We start from the raw sequence: 19,715 nt of genomic DNA, 5'->3' as shown, positions 1-19,715 counted from the left end.
GAGCTAAGGTAGGTACCATTATTTCCATAAGAACTAGTTACGGGTCCCTAGAAGCATGTTGTTGCATGTTGACCAAAGCCTCTACGACTTTGAGCAGGCCTTAATGATTCGATCTACACCTATCGTTTCTTCCCAATAAGGCTGTTAACATTAACTCGGTCTAGAGCTACCTTACTCTTCTCATATGAGTTAAGAGTTTTTCTGAGTGGTCATTTTGTTTATATATATAGCAGAAGGTACTTTTGGTTCTTTAGCCACCTCCCTTATATTCTCCATCTACTTTCGGCTCATCAATGCAACCCTTGAGACTCTCGGTTCTTACCACTGAGGTTTATGGTTGCACAAAGTCTGTGTTTATGATCTTAGATATGTATACCACGTGCTAAGTGAAACCCAACAATCAACACCAATAATGAATTGATGGTGACTTATCATACTTAAGATCTTACTTGTTACCAATTGAAATCTAATTTTTATTTTTGCGTGATCTTTTATGCATTTTTCTATAACCAAGGCTTTTGCTTCCCATAAAGATCATTTTTTTTTTGAGATTTCTATATCTTCTTTAGTCACTACATAATATAACCTACCTGTTTGTTCAACAGACCACATAGGTCTCACAAGTACTTCTACCAACAATTGATCTTATGTTAAGTATTAATGTTCGGTTGAAGCTAAACTACCCTTAAGCCTATATCTTGAAAAGAAGCCTTTGAATGTTTCTCTACAATCACTTGATTGTGTTTTTCAGGGAGCCACAAAAGCATTTCAAGTCTATTTTGACCTTGAAGGAAGCGATTCTTTCCCGGAATCACATGCTTTCTGTCATTTTTTAAGACATCAAGCACATCCCATACACAATTGCTTTATTTCTTTATCGTTTGTCACTCTATTGCACGAAAATTTTATTTTCCACAACTCTAGTTGCTATTAGTTCAAGTTTTGTTTAAACAGGGTTAATCATGTTTCCTGAAGTTACACTGAATTTCAAAAGACGATTAAGGATAAGAATTTGGCGCGTGAATGTGAACGGTCCCTATCCGTACGCATACTGACATATTTCTAGGAGCACCCAACCTGTCACATATCAATTTTCCAGACAACATTTTACTGATCACGTCATTATCGTCACGATTTTTATCTCTCCTAGCATCTGGATATAAAGGGTTTCGACGATTCTTTGTCTTTTACCAGTCACAAAGTTTCTCTACTACAGCGGCAATTTGAATTGTTCATCTTCCTTCTTCGATCAAAAATGGCGACTTCTTCTTCTGCACAAGATCAGGTTACTTCTTCGGCATTTATTTCCAATAAGCCAAATCAAAACATGATCATTGAACTCACTCTGTTCCTGTATGATTCCTATATGTTACACGTTGTGGAGTGTTTGAAGTATTCTCTGTTGGTTCTTTCCCTAACCCAATATGAAGCTGTTCCCATGTCTCTCTTGTCCCTAGTTTACTCTACTGCAACCTACGACAAGCACAAAGAACACATCTACTTTCAAATCCACTCCAAAAAGCCCTCTATTTCCAAAGGGAGGTTTTGTTCTTTACTACATCTTGCAGTGGATTCCTCTGTTATCTCACCCGATTTCATCACAACTGCATAGCTATTCTTAATGCTTTATGAGATGGGATATACAAATGTGTTGACCACCATTACAAAAGTCAAGAAGTCGTGTCTACCGTTTTAATGGAATGGGCTTCTTACTCTTTTGATTAAAAGCTTGGCGGAACGTAGTGCTAGATCTGATGGCACTAGTAAAGGACATCTGACCATACTCTATGGTCTTTACAACGGTTTAAATCTTGATTATGGGTCTATAATTTGGTCTCAGGTTGTGCAAAGCCTCAATGCTTCCACTCGTCATTCCGAAATTTCGTGCGAAAGGTTCTGGACTATTATCACGAGGAGGGCTATTGATACTTTGGAAATTCCGATGATGAAAGATGTCCTTATCGCTTCAATTTCTACATTTCATACAAAGAAGATCATTCTTTCTGATCCAACAAAGTTTCAACATTATGGTTCCATTCTAGATACCATGTATCATTGTGTCACCGTCGAGAGTAACGTGATTGCTGGGTATCGGAAACTTCCTCCAATGGAGCCGAGACTTCTATCTCCGGAACAACAGGCTGCCCTGGATGCAGTTGACAAGCCAAGCAACCGAGGAAAAAGGATAACTGTGAAGAAGGAAACAACCCAGAAGGACAACTCTAAGCCTTCCAAATCCTAGAACCGAAAGTCGGAGAAAGAGAGTTCTTCTAAGCCGAAGAAGATTAAAAGAATGGCACGAAAATCCAAGGGTCCAACTCCTCCAAACTCAGATAACGACGATGATGAAGAAGAGGAATTTCGTCAGGAATTTCCAAGAGGTAATACTCCAACCAGATCTCTAAATCCAACCGAATCCTTCTCATAAACTTCCAACCCTACCTCCATCCCCGAAACCGAAAGTTACAGTTTCGGTTGCTCTTACATCAACCTCTATTTCAACACCACCATTTACTTCCATTTCAATTCCTACAAATTCTTTCACCACTACTATATCACAAACACCACGTATGTCTTCTACACCAATTTCTTCTACCCTTATTTCTACAATACCTTTACCTCCTATTATTACCCAAACCACCACCACTTCACTTCCTGAACAGACAGTAGTTGTCAACATATCTGATATGGGGGCTACTACTGACACCAAACCTCCTGTCATCACCAAACCTCTTTCTCCAACCAACTCAACCAGTTCTGGTGCCACTCTAGGTGGAGAAAATGATGAGTATGACTTTACATACTTCAGTCCATATCGGCTTTAATTTGATGATGACAATGATGCTTCTGTCAACCATCAACATTTACAGAGCATTCATGAAAAGATGGACTGTTTACTAGAAGATAACAAAGCTTATGGTGGTGTGGTCCTAAAAGTTTTTGTGGAAACTGCCATAGAACAATATACAAAGGATATGGACAAATCCACTGATGCAATCAAACAATCGGCTTCTACTTGTAGAAAAGCCTCTGCCAATGTTGCTGAAGTTATTCAAACTACACAGATCTTTTTCGATTCTCTTAAAGGGGATGCTGATACGAATGCTTACAAAGTACATGAATTAGTTGAATCTCTTTCAAAGTCTCTACAGAAGTTTGAACATGTTCATTCCTCCATCCAAGCCGAAAATACTTCTCTTATAAGTTCAGTTTCCTCTCGGCTGGACTCACTTCATGCCGATATTGCAAAAGAGAGTGCTTTAAAAGAAGAAATTGTTCACCAAACCTCTACAATTGAAGTGTAAAAAGTTCAACTTGATCAAGATGAGAAGGATATTACCTTATTAAAAACTGAGAGAGCTATCTTCTGAAGTTGTGCAAGTGATGTCAAGGACATGTTGACCAATCTCCTTGGTGCTCATGATACCATTCTCAGTCGCACCATCAGAAATCATTTTTCCGGAAAACTACTTCCTGCCCTTGCAATGCTTCATGAGATGAAAGGTGTTTTGGAGCCTTTAATTACTCCAAAACAAGGGGGAGTGGGTGGACAACAAAAAGTGATTGTAACAACTGAAACTCTTAAACCGAATGTCCCAGTCACAAAAGAACTGAAGGTTACTGTAGCTTCAGGTTCTGGTCCAACATATAAGCAGAAAAAGATTTTCAATGACAGTGATAGTGATGCAGATGAAACTATTGCTGAAGCCCATAAAAGAAATAAGTGAGATAAAGAACTGGATGATAATTTGAAAATAACAAAGGATGCAGAGGAAACAGAGAGGCGGAATAAAGAAGAAGAAGATGCCTTGAAGTGTAAGAAGGCTTTGTTTCTTAAGTGGACTAGAGAGGTGCTAATCAGTCAAGCAATAGAATCTCCGAGTGTCTATTGGTTAGAACCAATCGCTTCTTTCAACTGTGATAATTCAAAGGACTCACAGTTTGATAAGCCAATCACAAGGAAGGAATTTACATTCCATTGTTTTGAGTCAACTGTTGAGGTTCCTTTTCCTAGTCCAAAGGTTGATCGAGAGCTTATCGATTTTTACCTGAAGTGTGGCCAACCTCAATACCTGACATGGAGTACACAGAAAATTATAAATGTCAAGGTATTGAAACCGACACCTGCTGGAAGGTTTGTGAACGTTCATTTCAAAATCACTTGAGGGTCTACAAATTCGGTTTCGATGATTTCTTTAGCAGATCTTCCCAATCTTAATCCTCATGATAGGATATTGCTATACAACATTCTGCTCACTGATTCAAAGGAATATGAGCCAATTCTGGAACACTTAAAGCGAATGTTGGCCTCCACATCTGTGAAGTTGCAACGATGGATGAGGAGATAGCAAAAGTAATGAACAAGAAGCCGAATGTCAAGCCTACTCAAAAGCCAAGGGATGTGAACAAAATGAACATGGGGAAAATTGATTCAACACATGTAACTATGATGTTTACTAAAGGTGAAGCTCACAGGTTTTTGTTTGCTCTGGTAGATAAGCACCTATTTTCCACTGACTGCTTGGAGCACATTATCAACTTGATACATCGGTGCAAGCAGAACTCGGATGTTGATAGGAAAAATTTCACTGATATGCTTCGATGGTATATTACATTTCAGTACCATCTTCTAGCTGTCATCCCGAGGGTATTCAAGATGGTGAAGAAGCCTTCAGTTGTTAAATAGTGTTAAAGTCCCGGTCCCAAAGATGCAAAGGTGGAGATTGTTGGGACTTATTGTGTTGCGTCTTGGGCTTTTTGTATTGTATCTGGATTGGGCCTGTCCATCCATGATTATCATGTAGGGTTAGACTATATATATGCATGCATGTGTGCATTATATTTTTAAAACTTTTATTACGTTTGATTTTGTAACCCGAAAACGCCTCTACAGTCAAAGTTCTTAGTCGAGCTCTTCTGAGGTGTTGAAGCATTAATCATTCAACATATTCAAGCCATATTCATTTTTATATTTACGTTCATATTTGTTTGCATGCATAGAATCAATCGATCCTAAAAGAATTACGTTCTAACAGCCTAAACAACCATTCCTTGTTAATACAAGATTCAACTTACTACATTTATTTTCAAAGATAAACATATATATCTAAGATAGGTCAAAGGAAGGAGAGGCATAAAACCTTAAAGAAACCAATTTTTGTTATCACTCGTTGATCCATCCATCCATGTTTGGTGCACATGAACCCAAGTCAACCCTTGTGAAAGTTTCATATCCTGCAACCAACAACAAACATTTAACATTGCCACACTTCATCACAATAATTATTGCATCAAAAAATGTTACCTTTAAAATCAGTATAATTGTGGTAAAGCAACACATTTGCTCTTCACCTGCAAAAAAAAGAAAACCATGATGATGTTTCATTTTTTATTTTCTAAGTGTAAAAATGAAGAATCCAAGATAAAGATCACACACCAGATTGCTCCAACTTCTTGAACTTCACCAGCCATGTGTTTGAATCAAGCTGAGAAGGGAAAACTTGATCAACCCAAATTCGAATTTTTGTCCCTTTTTTCTCCCCATAGCATTCTTCTAGCTTACCAATCAGTTCATGAAGAGATTGCTCAACACCAAATGGACTAAAATAAGAACCAGATGAAGACTACATAAAAATGATACCACAAAAAACATGAATGGAGTAAGAATACCAATACCAATAAATTAATAAATAAATAAATAAAACATGTGAAAAAGTGAAGTGGCTCAACGTACACAAACTGCTTTCAAATTGTACAAATATTGTGCAGGATTCTCAATATCACCACGAAACCAGCTCTCCAGATACAAGTAAAACTTGACTACTTCATATGCAGGGTCAAAATCGTCCAACTTGAAAAGGTCAGGGAAGGGTAAGTCTCTTGGTGATGTGCTTGGTCCAAGCTTAAAATGACCAATTGCTTGTATAATACCAGCTGTACACGTTTCATCTGCATGTTTAATCTTAGGGTTATTTTTGGCATTTTCAGCATACCACTGCAATAGTTCTTCTTGTGCATTCTTGACCATGACACCGTGTACATCTGGAATGGTGAACAGCTCAGCATCATTCCCATAATCCCCACAAGCGAGGGTGTTTTTTGGTAATTTCCCCTCGGCTACCATCTTTTGGTAATTTCCCCTTGGGCATGTGTTTTTAACGGTTAGCCATTTCTTGATGCAGTCCACATGGTATCCATGACTGCAATCCAACATTCCGATTCTTTCTTGATCATTGTATTCCATCTGTTAAACATAAATCATATGTTGAATTAGTATGATGGAATCAGGGAAGGAATGGAATGACTGATTCCATTCCTTCATCATTTCATTCCATGCGAACCAAACATACGCTTACCCTTAAACCCATAAGCTAAATAAGTGTTTTTTCTTTAGACATAATGAATAAAGACGAGTTACTAAAGAAAATCAGGAAATGAGACTTTCTTTCCCTAACTTATTAACAATTTGCCCTTACCTGACAAATTGTGCAGAAACTAAGTTCTTGATCAGCAGATGAAACAAATTCCAACTTAGAAGACATAAATACCCTGATCTAGTATTCCCAATCTGCTCACCTAATGCAAGAAGCTCCTACATATACACAAAAGGTCATTTTCGTAAATTGACTAAAAAAGAAACCAATCTTTGTATACCTCATAAGACATATGATCGGTATCCATATGCATATCTCTATGATGATCAACTCTTCGTCCATAATTAGAAATATCAAGCATTGCAACACCCTGTTATCATAAACAAATAAATTAATAAAAGGAATTTCATTTTCTTCCATGATTTGATTATGAAGAGAGTAATATTTAATAATAATAATAATAATACATCTTCAGGAAGAACTCTTAAATGTGGAAAGCCACGTGGTCTTTCCAAGCTAGGTTAAAATAGGGGTTTATGTAGAAGCTAGGGTTTATAAAAATCCACAGTTCCATTGAAGGAAAAAAGTTAGAGCATCAATAGAGATGAAGATCGAAACCATCTTAGGATCTGGTCGAGATAAATTAGACATGACAAAGAAATTCAACGCACTTTTCTTTAATGTCAAATAAATTGAGAAGACGGTCTGATTCACCTGTCGTTCAATGAAATGATTCAAACAGAATCCCTAATTTTAAAAGACGATAGTTATACTAAAAAAAGAGAGTCAACATGAGAAGTATCAAGAGGTTCACATTACCTTAGAGACGACTTGAGAAGTATTAATCAAAAGTTTCAAGATCTCTCTGCTACAATGGTTCAATCCCGCATTTTGATTCCGCCACAACCACCACAATGGTTTTGACTCTCGATTCAGTATAGGGAATAAACCATACAAGAGCTATCAAATAACCCTTGGAGTGAAATTAAGGAAACCGTGAAGATTTTAGTGGATAGATGAACAACAATTTTAGTGAAGAGATGAAGAGCTGGGGAGGGGACGAAATCAATTTCTAACTGAAAAGAAAAATCTCATTTAATAGATAAACCTATTAAGTTAGCGGCCAGGGAGGTGAAACAGGACGCAATCATAGGTGTGGTGCATCAGTGCGATGGAGGAGTCGCACATCCAATTGAGAGAGAAATGATTTTGTTATAAGTATTAGCTTATCGTTGGTCGATTTGTAATGAGGAAGGCCTGACGTCGCCGGAGGAGAAGTGACCAAACGTGAAGCAAGGTGAATCGTCCATTGTTTCAGAGCTAAGAGAGATGCGAGAGTGTTTTCATTCTAGAAAAAAGCCCTAGCTAAAATGGTCACAACGATTTTGTGGAATTTAGTATTGAGTGATGTTTTGGGATTTTGTTGTGCGAGAAAAGAGGAGTGGTTATGATATTAGGGTTTTTTAGGTATTGATCAGTGAGGAGAGGGAAGAATGATGGAAATAATGCAGAGGATGAACGAGATGGTTGATGATACTGATAAGAAGGAGATCGAGTAGAGATCCGATGAATGAGATGTTTGATGATACTGAAGATGAAGATGAGGGACCTAGGGCTTTTTCTTACTAAGTAGAAGAGGCAGGGGGATTAATTTTTGGGATTTAACAGGCGGGGGTAATTTTCATCGATTTCATTTCCCGCCTAAAACGCGTCTTTCACTTAAAAATTATAAAGCGACACATTTACATGACGCACATTTTATGAAAGGCGCCCTCCGTATTTCTATTTTTTTCTTTTCTGACAATAATTTTAGGGCGCGCACAAATGCGTGCCCTCTATCCTTCAAATTTTGCAAAACTGACATTATCTTTTAGGGCACTTACAAATGTGCGTTGTCTATCAGCGAGTGTCATTGTTTGCGCGTCATTAAAGGTTTGTTTTCATGTAGTGAACATTAAAAATACTAAAATGACGATAATGACCTTTCCAAATAAATTATCATAACAGTTCCATTATCTCCCAAATAAGATGAACTGTTTTTATACAATCTAACAAATATTATCAGTTATTTCAGGTTGCATGAATGCGTGATAAAACGGAAAGTACGAAAACACGCGAATGACGAAAACACATATGTGTGACTAAACAGTTTCAACAATATATATATATATATATATATATATATATATATATATATATATATATATATATATATATATATATTTGTATTATATACATATGTATGTATTATATATGTATATATATGTATTATATATATGTTGTATATGTGTTGAATAGTCAAACAAAGAAGAAGTCAACAAAAGTCAAAGATGAAGTAGCAAACCCTTCCCACGTTTTTTTTGCCTCCTACTCTACATCAACTTGCAGCCAATTCAACAAACACTCAAGTGAAGAAGATATTTGTTTCTCTCAATATATGTATACGTGAGTATGTAGTATGTGTGTGTGTGTTCATTTGTAATATTGTAACACTTCCTACAAACTACAAACACTCCCAAGAACATCACCAATCTTCATCTTCTTCAAGAACAAAGACAAATCCTTGGAGCTAAATAAAGAACACCAAGATCAAACAAGAAGCTAAGTGAAGAACACCAAGATCATCAACAATGAAATGAAGAACACCATCAACCATCTTCATCTTCTTCATTGAAACTAAAGGTTTTTCATCTTCACCACCTTTTTTCATCACATCATACACCACTAAGCACTTTCCTTACATCAAAACAAAAAAAACACAACCATGAAACAACCCAAAACCTTCTGCATCAAGATCAACCACAAAACCCATCACTATTCATCATCATCTTCATAGAAATTCCACCACCTTTACCACCTTATTTTAAACTCCTTCCAACCTCTAAACAACCTTGAAAACATCCTCAAAACTGTTGGATTAATGTCTAAGTCCATAACTATAATTGGTAAGACTTGACCCGACCCGGCATGGTCCATTTGGGTTGCATGGCATCATGCACTTGGATAGACTATAATGAGAGAAATAAGACACTTACGGTTATTAATATATTATAAGTTCTAGTATATTAATAATAAGAATAATGAGATTATTTAATTAGTATTGATCAAGAATTAATCTAGTATTAATTAAGTGATCAAAAGAAGACTAATTAAATATATGGGTTGATTGTGTAAATCATTCATTCTTATATATGTGGGCTTGTGATCCAAGATTCCTTATGTTGGACTAAGTCCATGGGGTGACCCATGGATACTCCATGGAGGTTAAAACCCATGGAGCATAAGGAATGGGTAAAGTCATGAGTTACATGGTGTAACCCTAATAGCCACCATATAAAAGAAACCCATGGCTCAAGAAATCGTTACAATGACTAACACACTATGTGTATGTATGAGGGCTAGACGATTTCATGAAGTGTTCTAATTTCTCTCTAAGTTATTCCAAGTGCTTATGGTGTTGTGTGAACCATTTGAGGTGTCACACTTGGGGCACTAAGCACTCAAGCTTCATGAAGACAAGCACTATCAAAGAGGTATGTATTCTATCTTGTTATATTCATTATTTTGTATGCTAGATTAGGATAATACCTTGGATGTTCATATTTGCATGTATAATAGAGAAAACATAGATCCAAGGTATTTAGGGTTGCATGTACACTTAGGAGTGTTAGAATGCTCATAACCCAACAGTGGTATCAGAGCCTAGGCTTGTTTTCTTGTTATACCTGCAATAGAAGCTGAAAAATCGAGTTTTGATGCTGTCAGCCCAGCTGACTCGCCGAGTCCATGAAGGGACTCGACGAGTCCAAGGCAAAATGCATCCAACTCGCCGAGTTGTGTTCATGCACTCGACGAGTTGGACCCCAGACAGCATATCTTCGAGGTCTTTGGCTAGAAATGGACTAGGAACATTACCCTAAGTTGTTTTGAACTTATAAACTTGTTTTTAAATGTGGTAATGTTCATGCTAATCCATTTTCAAGATAATTGTCAATAGATTCATGTTTTGTATTAGTTTAAAGGTTAGACTAATTACATGAAAAAGTTTGATTTGAATTATCTTGTTCTTATGAGTTGCTTAGATTAATAGAAAAGTTGAGTGAAAAAGTTGTTTTCAATCCAAATTAATCTAAGAGTTGAGTATAAAATGTGTTTGTGTAACTTATCCTTAAGTTACATGAAGAGTCACATTAAAGACTCATAAAACTCATAAAGTTGGCAAAGGTTACAAAAAGGATGAAGAGTTTTGTCCTTAAGTTATGGAGGTTCAAGAGTCACTTCATTAATAAATAAATAAATAAAATATGTAACCTTAATTAATTCCATAAGTTATAAAATAAAGAAAAGATTAATTCTTTATTAGTTTAAAGTCTTCCATAATTTGTCCTCAAGTTATGGAACTTGAAGAGTTTTTGGATTAAAACTACTTTAAACACATAAGTTATGGAATTAATTAGTTTTGAATAGTTTCAAAACTTGCCCTCAAGTTTTGGAATTTGTAAAGTTTTCTCTTATGAATACTTTAATTCCAAGTTAGCCCTTAGAATTTTAAAAGTTAAAATTCAACCCTTATACTTTATAATATTATAAGTCAATAATATATATATGTATAAGAGTAAAGTCGGTCTTACCGCTAGTACGCCTCATTCACGAAGCCGGTCTATAAGGTGGGTATAAGGTTGTTGCCTATAAAATGGCAACTTAATGGGTGTCCACTCTCACCCACCGCTTGCTTGACTGGTGGAGGGTCGTTAGCCGAACGGGTTTGACAGGACTATAATTCTCCCTTCATTAAAATTATTAATGATAAATACTAAGTAACTAAACTTTTAATAATACCCAATCTTAGTTACTTAGAAAAATGTGAATAAGGTGCTAATCCATGAAATTACACTTTGCACTTTGTTTAAGTCGGTTAGTGGAGCGTGTGTGGTTAACCGGCACACTAACTCGTATTTAAAAAGGTAGGCGAAGGGTAACTTAATGTTTATCATAGTATCGATGGAGCGTGTGTGGTTAACCGACACATCGATTGAGGGGTAAACACTTAAGTCCATAATCACAGACTGGTCCGGATTGTTGTTTGAAATGATAGGCAGTTTTGTAAAAATCACCATAAATTATAGAAAAATCGTATGGAGATGTGCAAGTAGTCATTTTAAAGCTAAGAACTTGAACTATTAGCACCTTATACAGTTTTGAAAACAAAAATGTTTAAGTTGCCCAAAACAGTCCGTGAATGGAGTTGAACTTTTCTGATGAAGGCTGTTAGAAAAAAACTTAGTTATGTTCTTGGTGTTTTAACTTGTATTCCCCCCCCTGAAAACTTGAGAAAACATGAAAATGTAGGGTTATGAACTGACCTTGAGTGATTTCAGTAGATAAGTGTTGAAGAAGAGAAGTGTTCAACCCAAGAACACTTGAAGAATCACTTGAAGATTCGAAGCTCTAACACAATTATGATGGAGTTTGTGTAACATATCCATGATTTGAGTATAAGAAGTGAAATAATCATAAGGAGAATGGATTATGCTTACCAAATGTGGAGGAAAAACCCAAGATCAGTCCTTGAATCTCGAATTTCTAGAGAGAGAAAGTGAGAGAGGAAAGAGTTTGATCTTCTTGGTGAAATGAGAGCAAATGAGAGAAGTGAGGAGAGATGATGAATATTCAGCTCTCACAAACGTGGGAAAGAGTGATAATTGAGTGGAAAGGACACTGATGTGACCTAGGTAAGGTGGGGAGGTGTGGCTGGTCATAGAGTGGGTGTGGGAGTGGTTGCTTGTGTCATAAGGTAAAGCAAAGTCAACACTCCACCTCTTTGTACTTTACCCACTTGCTTTTATTATTTAAATAAAGATTTTTATGAAAATATGATTAAATTGTGAATATTTAGGGTTTATTATGTTAAAATATGATTTTGGGTGAAAATCCCGCGTTAAAATAATTAAAAACGGGCCTTAAACGCAAAACTACGCAAAAACCGGGAAAAAATGGATTCCCAGCGAGACCTCTTGGTCCTAGGCCGAGGTTCGGTCCTTGCTATGGCCGAATCCGGAATGAAGCGAAACAGAGGGAAACGAAGGGGGCGAGGAAGCGAGAGGAGGCGAGGAAGCGAAGGGAAGGCTCGATCCGGAGATGAGAGGCGAAGGTGTCAGACCCGAAATGAGCCGAATGAACAGTAGATGAACAGTACCTTTGGGTTCGGGTGGTGCGCGAGGTTCGGTCCTGAGAGGACCTTTCGGGTTCGGTTCTTCCTGGGTGAGGTTCGGTTCCTCCTGGGCTCGGGTTCGGTTCCTCCTTGGTCTCGGGTTCGGCTCCTCCTTGCTCTCGGTCCCTAAAAGGACCTTCGGGTCCTAAGAGGCTTCTCTCTTATAAGGAGGTTTCGGTTCCTAAGGTCCATTTTTCTCGTTTTTACCCCGTTTTAAGCCGTTTTTGACCCGGTTAAGGGTCGGAATGACCCGAATGATTCTAAAAAGTTACGGGAAACTTTTGAGAGAGATTTCACATAGTTGGAGAGATTTGGGAGAGATTTGACATTCTTGGAGATATATCTCATACAAAGAGATATTCGAGAGAGGTTTCACATACTTGGAGAGATTTGGGAGAGATTTAACATTCTTGGAGAGATTTCTCATACAAAGAGATATTTGAGAGAGATTTCACAAACTTGGAGAGATTTGGGAGAGATTTGACATTCTTGGAGAGATTTTTCATACAGAGAGATATTTGAGAGAGATTTCACATACTTGGAGAGATTTGGGAGAGATTCTTGATAAGAAGAGATAGAGTGAAAATGTTTGAGAGAGGTTACATGTGTGGCATTTGTAAGTGTCCGGCTTCGCAATGCAAGGTTCGTAAACCCTGTTAAGCCTTGTTTAAGGATCTTACACACTCCCGATAAGTATGTAACATTGTTTTATTGGTATAGCTCTCCACGTACCACAATTTTAGGTTAAGGAGATCTAGATGTTCGCACTTTTTGATTTATGATCTCTTATTAGAATAAAGAGTTGTGTAGAAATTTCATAATGTAAATTCCAGTACTAACGGGTAAATTGAGTCAAACGGTTTGATTTTTTGACTTCAGTTGACTTTGACTTGACCGAAAATTGACGGTTGTCACATACGCCTAGCGTATTGGATGTACGCCCAACGTACGTCTATCATCCAGAAACCCTAATTTTAGGGACATCAACTATAAAAGGAACATAATGGTTCCCACCCTAGCCTTCATAAACACTCTCTCGCCCTCAGAAAACCCTAGATAGCCGTCCCACCTGCATTTTTGGGTGTGTTTGACCATGCAAAGATTGTTTTGGCAAAGGAGAGCCAAGAAGAAGAAAGAAGAAGTTGTCAAGGAAGGGGTTGATTGGCTGGAGCTCGTAGATCTGGAGAGGTATCATCTTCTAGAGCCCTTTTGAGGTAAAAGGTCTATAGCTTGACAATCCTATTGTATAGATCTATGTGTTGTAAAGTTTTGGCACCATTCGTGTCCCAGAAACCTCATCTTGATGCATGACTCGAGTTGGTCGAGATTAGCTGTCCTTTCAGACCTTGAGAGAGGTCTTGAGTAACAAAAAATGAGGTCCCAAGGGCTTTAGTTGTCTCATATGTGAGATAGGTAGGTCTTAATGGATTATGACCTTGGGTTAAGAGCTTTATGGATGTCCCAAGTAATAAAGTTTGAGACTTTATGAATCCTAGGCATATTTGGCCTACGGATCTGAAGTTTGGGCTTAAGAGCTTAAGCCATTAAGAGCTTATGTGGATTTGATGTTCGGCGAGATTACGCCCGCATAATCTTATGTACGCCCAGCGTAGTGGGTCTGTGCCCCGATTCCAACCCACGAAATTTGATGTACGCCCATCGTACTCCCTCTGTTGAGTTTTCATTTTGGGCCTTAAGAGATTAGGCTGTTATTGGGCTAATAGAGCTTGGGCCATGCCTAGACATTATGGATGGAGTAATTTGGACCCACTAATTATTATGGACCTTGGATCTAGGCCCATTTTTTGAGGTGGGATGGGCCTAATTTAGTAAATTGGGCCAATATTAGGCTATGCTTCAGACTTTTGGTCTTTGGGTCATTATTGGGCTTGAGAGCTTACCTAGTGTTGGGCCTTTCATATTTTGATTGTGGGCCTTAGTTATGGACCAGATTGCGTTAAGGGTAAATTGGTCAATTTACCCTTGGAAGGATATTGTGCTTGGACTAATGATTATTTTGCTGCTTTGGATAGTTCAGGATTTTTGGTGAGATGATGGTTCGGGAATCTGCTTCTTCAATTCAGAGTTTTGGCATTTGCGAGGTGAGTTATCCTCACTATACTAACAGGGTCTACGGCACTAAGGTCGGCCCTTTATCGGATGGAAATCCGGGTAGTTGTTTGTTATGTTATTGTTTTGCTATGTGTGCATCCTGGTAGTTGGGATGGTATATGTTAGAGACCTGGTTAGGTTCGGTATCCTGGTTTATAGGATGATGCTATGCTAGTGACCGGTTAGGTCGGTACCCTGGTAGGGATGTGTTATGTATGTGATCTACTAGATTGATTGATTAATTGTGAATTGTTATATGATTATATGTTTATGTGCACATGGTTGTTAGACTGGGGTTGGGTTGAGGCAGGTCCTACTTTGTGCTGCAGGCCAACATACCCAAGGCAGACCGGTTATCCCGAAGGCCCAAGGAGCGGTCCGGATAGGCTGTAGGCCCCAAGAGGGTGGACCAGACGTGTCGACGCTCGGAGAGTGGACTAGGCCGACTGAAGGCCCAGCGCGGGCGGACCAGTCACATTGTATACTCAGAGAGTGGACCAGGTGGATTGAAGGCCCGGTGCGGGCGGACTAATCACACTGTAGACTCGATGTATATGGCTAGACTCGGAGGGTGGACCAGGTGGACTGAAGGCCCGGTGCGGCGGACCAGTCACACAGTAAACCCGAAGTGCATGGCTATCTGTTATGTTTATGATATGTGTATGGTATATGTGGTTGGTATTTTGGGAGTAGCTCACTAAGCTCTCGGGCTTACAGTTATGGTTTTATGTTTAAGGTATTTCAGGAGATCGTGGCAAGGCAAAGGTGTGAACGTACCGCTCCTCATGTTTATGTTTTATGATATGGTTCTGTGAACACTCTGATAATAAATGTATTGAAAACCTTTTTGTAATAACTTAATGAAATTGGGTTATTTTTGAAAAGTTTTAGAGGGTTACAAATTTTGATTTGTTTTATATTTTAAAATTGAAGTCATATATATATATATATATATATATATATATATATATATATATATATATATATATATATATATATATATATATAAAGTATTAAATATCATAATATGATATTAAATTGCAAGAAATACATTTTTCCTTTTTTATTTTAAAATTGTGCATTAAAAAATATTTTATGTTTACACTTTAATTTAATGTTTAATCTTATTTTAAATCAATCCGTGTAATACACTTGACTCACACCTATAATATTTAATAGTACCTATAATATTTAATAGTATTAAGTTTATGCATGGCCATTAATTATTAATTACTATTAATTAGTTTACCACCACACGCTTGAATATTGTCCCCATCCGCTCTTGTTTTTATGAGTCTCTTATAATTATTTCAGAAAAAACAAAATGTTTCTGTGATGGATGTTTGATATAAAGTATACTTTTTTTAAAGTAACGCGATAAGGTTTAGTGGAAGCTTTAGGGAAAAAGTAAATTATGAATAGTACGTCTCATCTGCATGGAAAAGACATATTTTTTTCTGCCTAGCTAGACTGTGAGTCTCTTTTCCCAAAACCATATATCTATAAATTTTGACCTCGTCAATGGTGTCTTCGTTAAGAAACAACAATCATGAGGAAGTTATGGCTTGGTAAATTCCTTCTCTTCTTCACATTTGCAACCACAAACCTCGCTTCTGGTTGCTACGAACAAGAGAGGGAAGTTCTTCTCCGATTCAAACGCAGCCTTGTATCAGACCCTTCTGGTCGACTATCATCTTGGAGTGGAAACAACTGCTGCCAATGGCAAGGGGTTGGCTGTGATAATGCAACCGGACATGTAACTACCCTTGACCTTGGAAGCCCTTATTTGGGTTTTGCCGAGATGTTAAGGGTAAATAAGTTGAAGTCCTCTTTGGCCGAGCTAACACAACTCAGGTTTCTGAATCTTTCTTCCATGGGATTTTCTGGCATTGTTCCTCATTTTATTGGAAATCTTTCGAATTTGTGTGTGCTTGATCTCAGTTACATGGATCTAGTCGTTGATGATTTCACATGGGTTACAAGCCTTTTGTCACTCAAACATCTCGATCTGAGCGGATTGAGTGTTGTTAAAGCTCCAAATTTCAACAAAGTTCTGTTGTATATGATTTCTTCTTTACAGGTGTTACTCTTGTCGGGATGTGAGCTTTCTAATCCTCATTTCTATGGCATGCATCTTGAATCGAATCTTACGCTTTCTCCAATTCACACACTTGATCTTAGTTCCAATTTTCTCCAAGACGAATTCCCTCTGTTTTTACAAAACCTGACGTCTTTACAAGTTCTTGATCTTTCGTTCAATGAACTCAATTCTTCAATCCCAGTCATGAAAAAGGTTGTCGACCTCAACCTTGAACAAAATGGGTTTACAGGTATTCAAGATACCAGGGTCTGGAGACTCTGTCAGTTACAGCGGCTGGATCTTTCATTCAATTCTATGGAAGGGGGATTCATGGGGCCATCTACCAATGGCAATGGATCCGAATGTGCCCAATTTTCTCTGGAGACACTGAATCTATATGAGAACAAGTTAGTTGGTGAAATCCCAACATCACTAGGAAGGCTTACGGCCTTGAGAGAGTTGAATCTTGGGTGGAACGAGTTAACAGGAACCATCCCTGAAGCTCTAGGAAATTTAACAAGTTTGCGGGAATTAGATATATCTAACAACAAATTAACTGGTTCGATTCCTACATCTTTTGGAAACCTGCTGTTGTTAAAAAATCTTTATTTATCTTCAAACCTGTTAAACGGGACAATTCCATTCTCCCTAGGACGACTATCGAATCTACAAAACTTGTATCTCGAATTCAATTGGTTGTCTGGGCTTCCATTATCACTAGGAAACCTCTCGGAGCTCCGCTCTCTTCATGCGCCTTATAACTTTTTACAAGGGCCTCTTCCTACCATTGGAAAACTTTCCAAACTTAGTTCTCTTGATATATCGGGCAATTCTTTATCTGATGTAGTCACTGAAGCCCATTTCTCAAATACATCAATGTTAAAATACTTTGATGCAACCTCAAACTACAAGTTGAGCTTCAAGTTTTCACCTGATTGGAAGCCTCCTTTCCAAATAGGAAAACTTGAACTTGGATCTTGCAAAATTGAATCAGACTTTCCACAATGGATTCGAGCACAAACAAGTCTTGAATATCTAGACCTTTCTAATACTAGCATTTATGGACCTCTTCCAGATTGGCTTAGCGAGCTCCCAATCATGATGACGCTGGATCTCTCCCATAACTTTCTTAATGGTCCATTGACAAACCTTCCATCTAACCAAACAATCCAGGATTTAACGATAACTTACCCTGGACAGTCAAGATTGTTACTTCTTAGGAACAACCTTTTTAATGGATCGATTCCAAAATCACTGTGTAATATTACAAAGTTAGCTATTCTCGATCTCTCCAGAAATACGCTATCGGGAACTTTTCCAGATTGCCTTGGAAGTATCCGAAACCTATATGTTTTGACATTAAGTTCCAACCAGCTCTCGGGTGTCATTCCAAGCTCAGTTGGCAATCTTGGTTCTTCACTAGATTGGTTAGCTCTAAACAACAACAGTTTCCAAGGTGAACTTCCGAAAACTTTAGCAAATTGCAGAAATTTAGTTTTGTTGGATTTGGGTGAAAACAGATTCTCTGGAAGCGTACCAAAATGGATTGGTGAAAATATGAAGGAGCTTGTTTTCCTCAGGCTACATAAAAACAGCTTCACAGGTCCAATTCCTGTAGAGTTGTGTGAAAGATCCACCCTCCAAATCATGGATCTTGGAGAAAACAAGTTAACAGGAACCATCCCTCGCTGTTTCCAGAACTTAAGTGGAATGATCACAGGAGGCGACAACAGTATTTCTTTTTCAGGCTCATACGAGCTGAGTTTGAGCCAGGTTATGAAAGGAGTTGTGCTAGAGTATACAACGACATTGAGATATGTTGTCAACATAGACCTTTCGAGCAATAAACTGGTGGGGGAAATACCCAAGGAGTTGTCACTTCTTTTGGGATTGCATGGTCTTAACTTGTCTAACAATCACCTCACAGGTCGTATTCCAGATAGAATTGGTGATATGAATTCGTTAGAGTCTCTTGACCTTTCTATAAACCAACTTTCAGGGGTGATCCCACAAAGTCTGTCGGCATTGACATTTCTTAGCTATCTGAATTTGTCACACAATAATTTATCCGGAAGAATCCCAACAGGAAGTCAACTCCAGACACTCACTGATCCATCCATATATGCTGCCAATAGTGAGCTTTGCGGTAATCCGTTGCCGATCAAGTGCAACCATGATGATGATGTCCCAGGAACTGGAAGAAACTCTGAGGAAGATGAAGACGATGATAGCGATGAGAAGATATGGATTTATGGTGCAACAGGCGGTTTCACAACTGGGTTTATGGGAATTGTAGCAATTCTGGTACTTAAGAACAGATGGAGACTTGTTTTCTTTAAGTTTGTGGGATATTACATCCGGAGGAAACTGTGAAACTTAATAGCAAAGTACAATGCATGATCATCAAACTTTCAGATTTCGTTTCATGTCTTAAACAAAGGCTTGAACACAAAATTATAAAGTGGAGTAGATCGATCAACTCGTCTAAAAGTTTATGGGCCGATGGGACCTTATGAAGCACGTAAGTTTTTTTTGTTTTTGTTTTGTGGTAATGTTAAATGCTTTTTATGTGGTGTCAAGTTTGCCTAAGTTTTTTTGTTTTTATTTTGTGAAAATGTTAAATGCTTTTTATATCGTGTCAAGTTTGCCTAATAAAAAGGTTATGTTTGAGTTTAGTTCAGATAAAAAGGACATTTGGACAGTTTTCTTGACTTTTTTTTATTTTTCCCATAAATTTCCGACCGACATGTTTGTAACAACATTCCGACCAACATCATTTAGTGATAGATTTTCAAAAAAAAATTGAGTAATCAGGTGTTAAATAACTTCAGATTTAAACGAAAACATTTAAAATTGAGTAATCAGAAAAATCTAATACAAAATTACAAACGAATATCATATATATGTTTAACTAGTAATTTTTAAAACTGAAATATAA

At 37.7% G+C, this 19,715-nt stretch overlaps 2 protein-coding genes across 2 annotated transcripts; one reads left to right on the top strand and one right to left on the bottom strand.

Annotated features, from left to right (window-relative positions):
- Nucleotides 1–5,041: 5,041 nt before the first annotated feature.
- LOC145046048 (sucrose-phosphatase 2-like) lies at nt 5,042–8,287 on the bottom strand. The gene is made up of 8 exons (XM_078994335.1): nt 8,237–8,287; nt 6,655–6,744; nt 6,477–6,592; nt 6,351–6,357; nt 5,735–6,244; nt 5,438–5,624; nt 5,306–5,352; nt 5,042–5,235 (listed from the first exon to the last, which is right to left on the bottom strand). Exons 1-8 carry the CDS (start codon nt 8,285–8,287, stop codon nt 5,143–5,145), a joined length of 1,101 nt encoding a protein of 366 aa, XP_078850461.1. The 3' UTR covers nt 5,042–5,142.
- A 7,875-nt stretch (nt 8,288–16,162) lies between these two features.
- LOC144998007 (uncharacterized) lies at nt 16,163–19,452 on the top strand. The gene has a single exon (XM_078957853.1). It carries the CDS (start codon nt 16,247–16,249, stop codon nt 19,148–19,150), a length of 2,904 nt encoding a protein of 967 aa, XP_078813979.1. The 5' UTR covers nt 16,163–16,246; the 3' UTR covers nt 19,151–19,452.
- The last annotated feature ends 263 nt before the right edge of the window (nt 19,453–19,715 follow it).

The sequence above is a fragment of the Lactuca saligna genome, chromosome 5 (assembly GCF_052625555.1).
Source record: "Lactuca saligna cultivar CGN05327 chromosome 5, ASM5262555v1, whole genome shotgun sequence".
Classification (NCBI taxonomy): Eukaryota; Viridiplantae; Streptophyta; class Magnoliopsida; order Asterales; family Asteraceae; genus Lactuca; species Lactuca saligna.
This window is presented reverse-complemented; position numbering and strand designations above follow the sequence as displayed.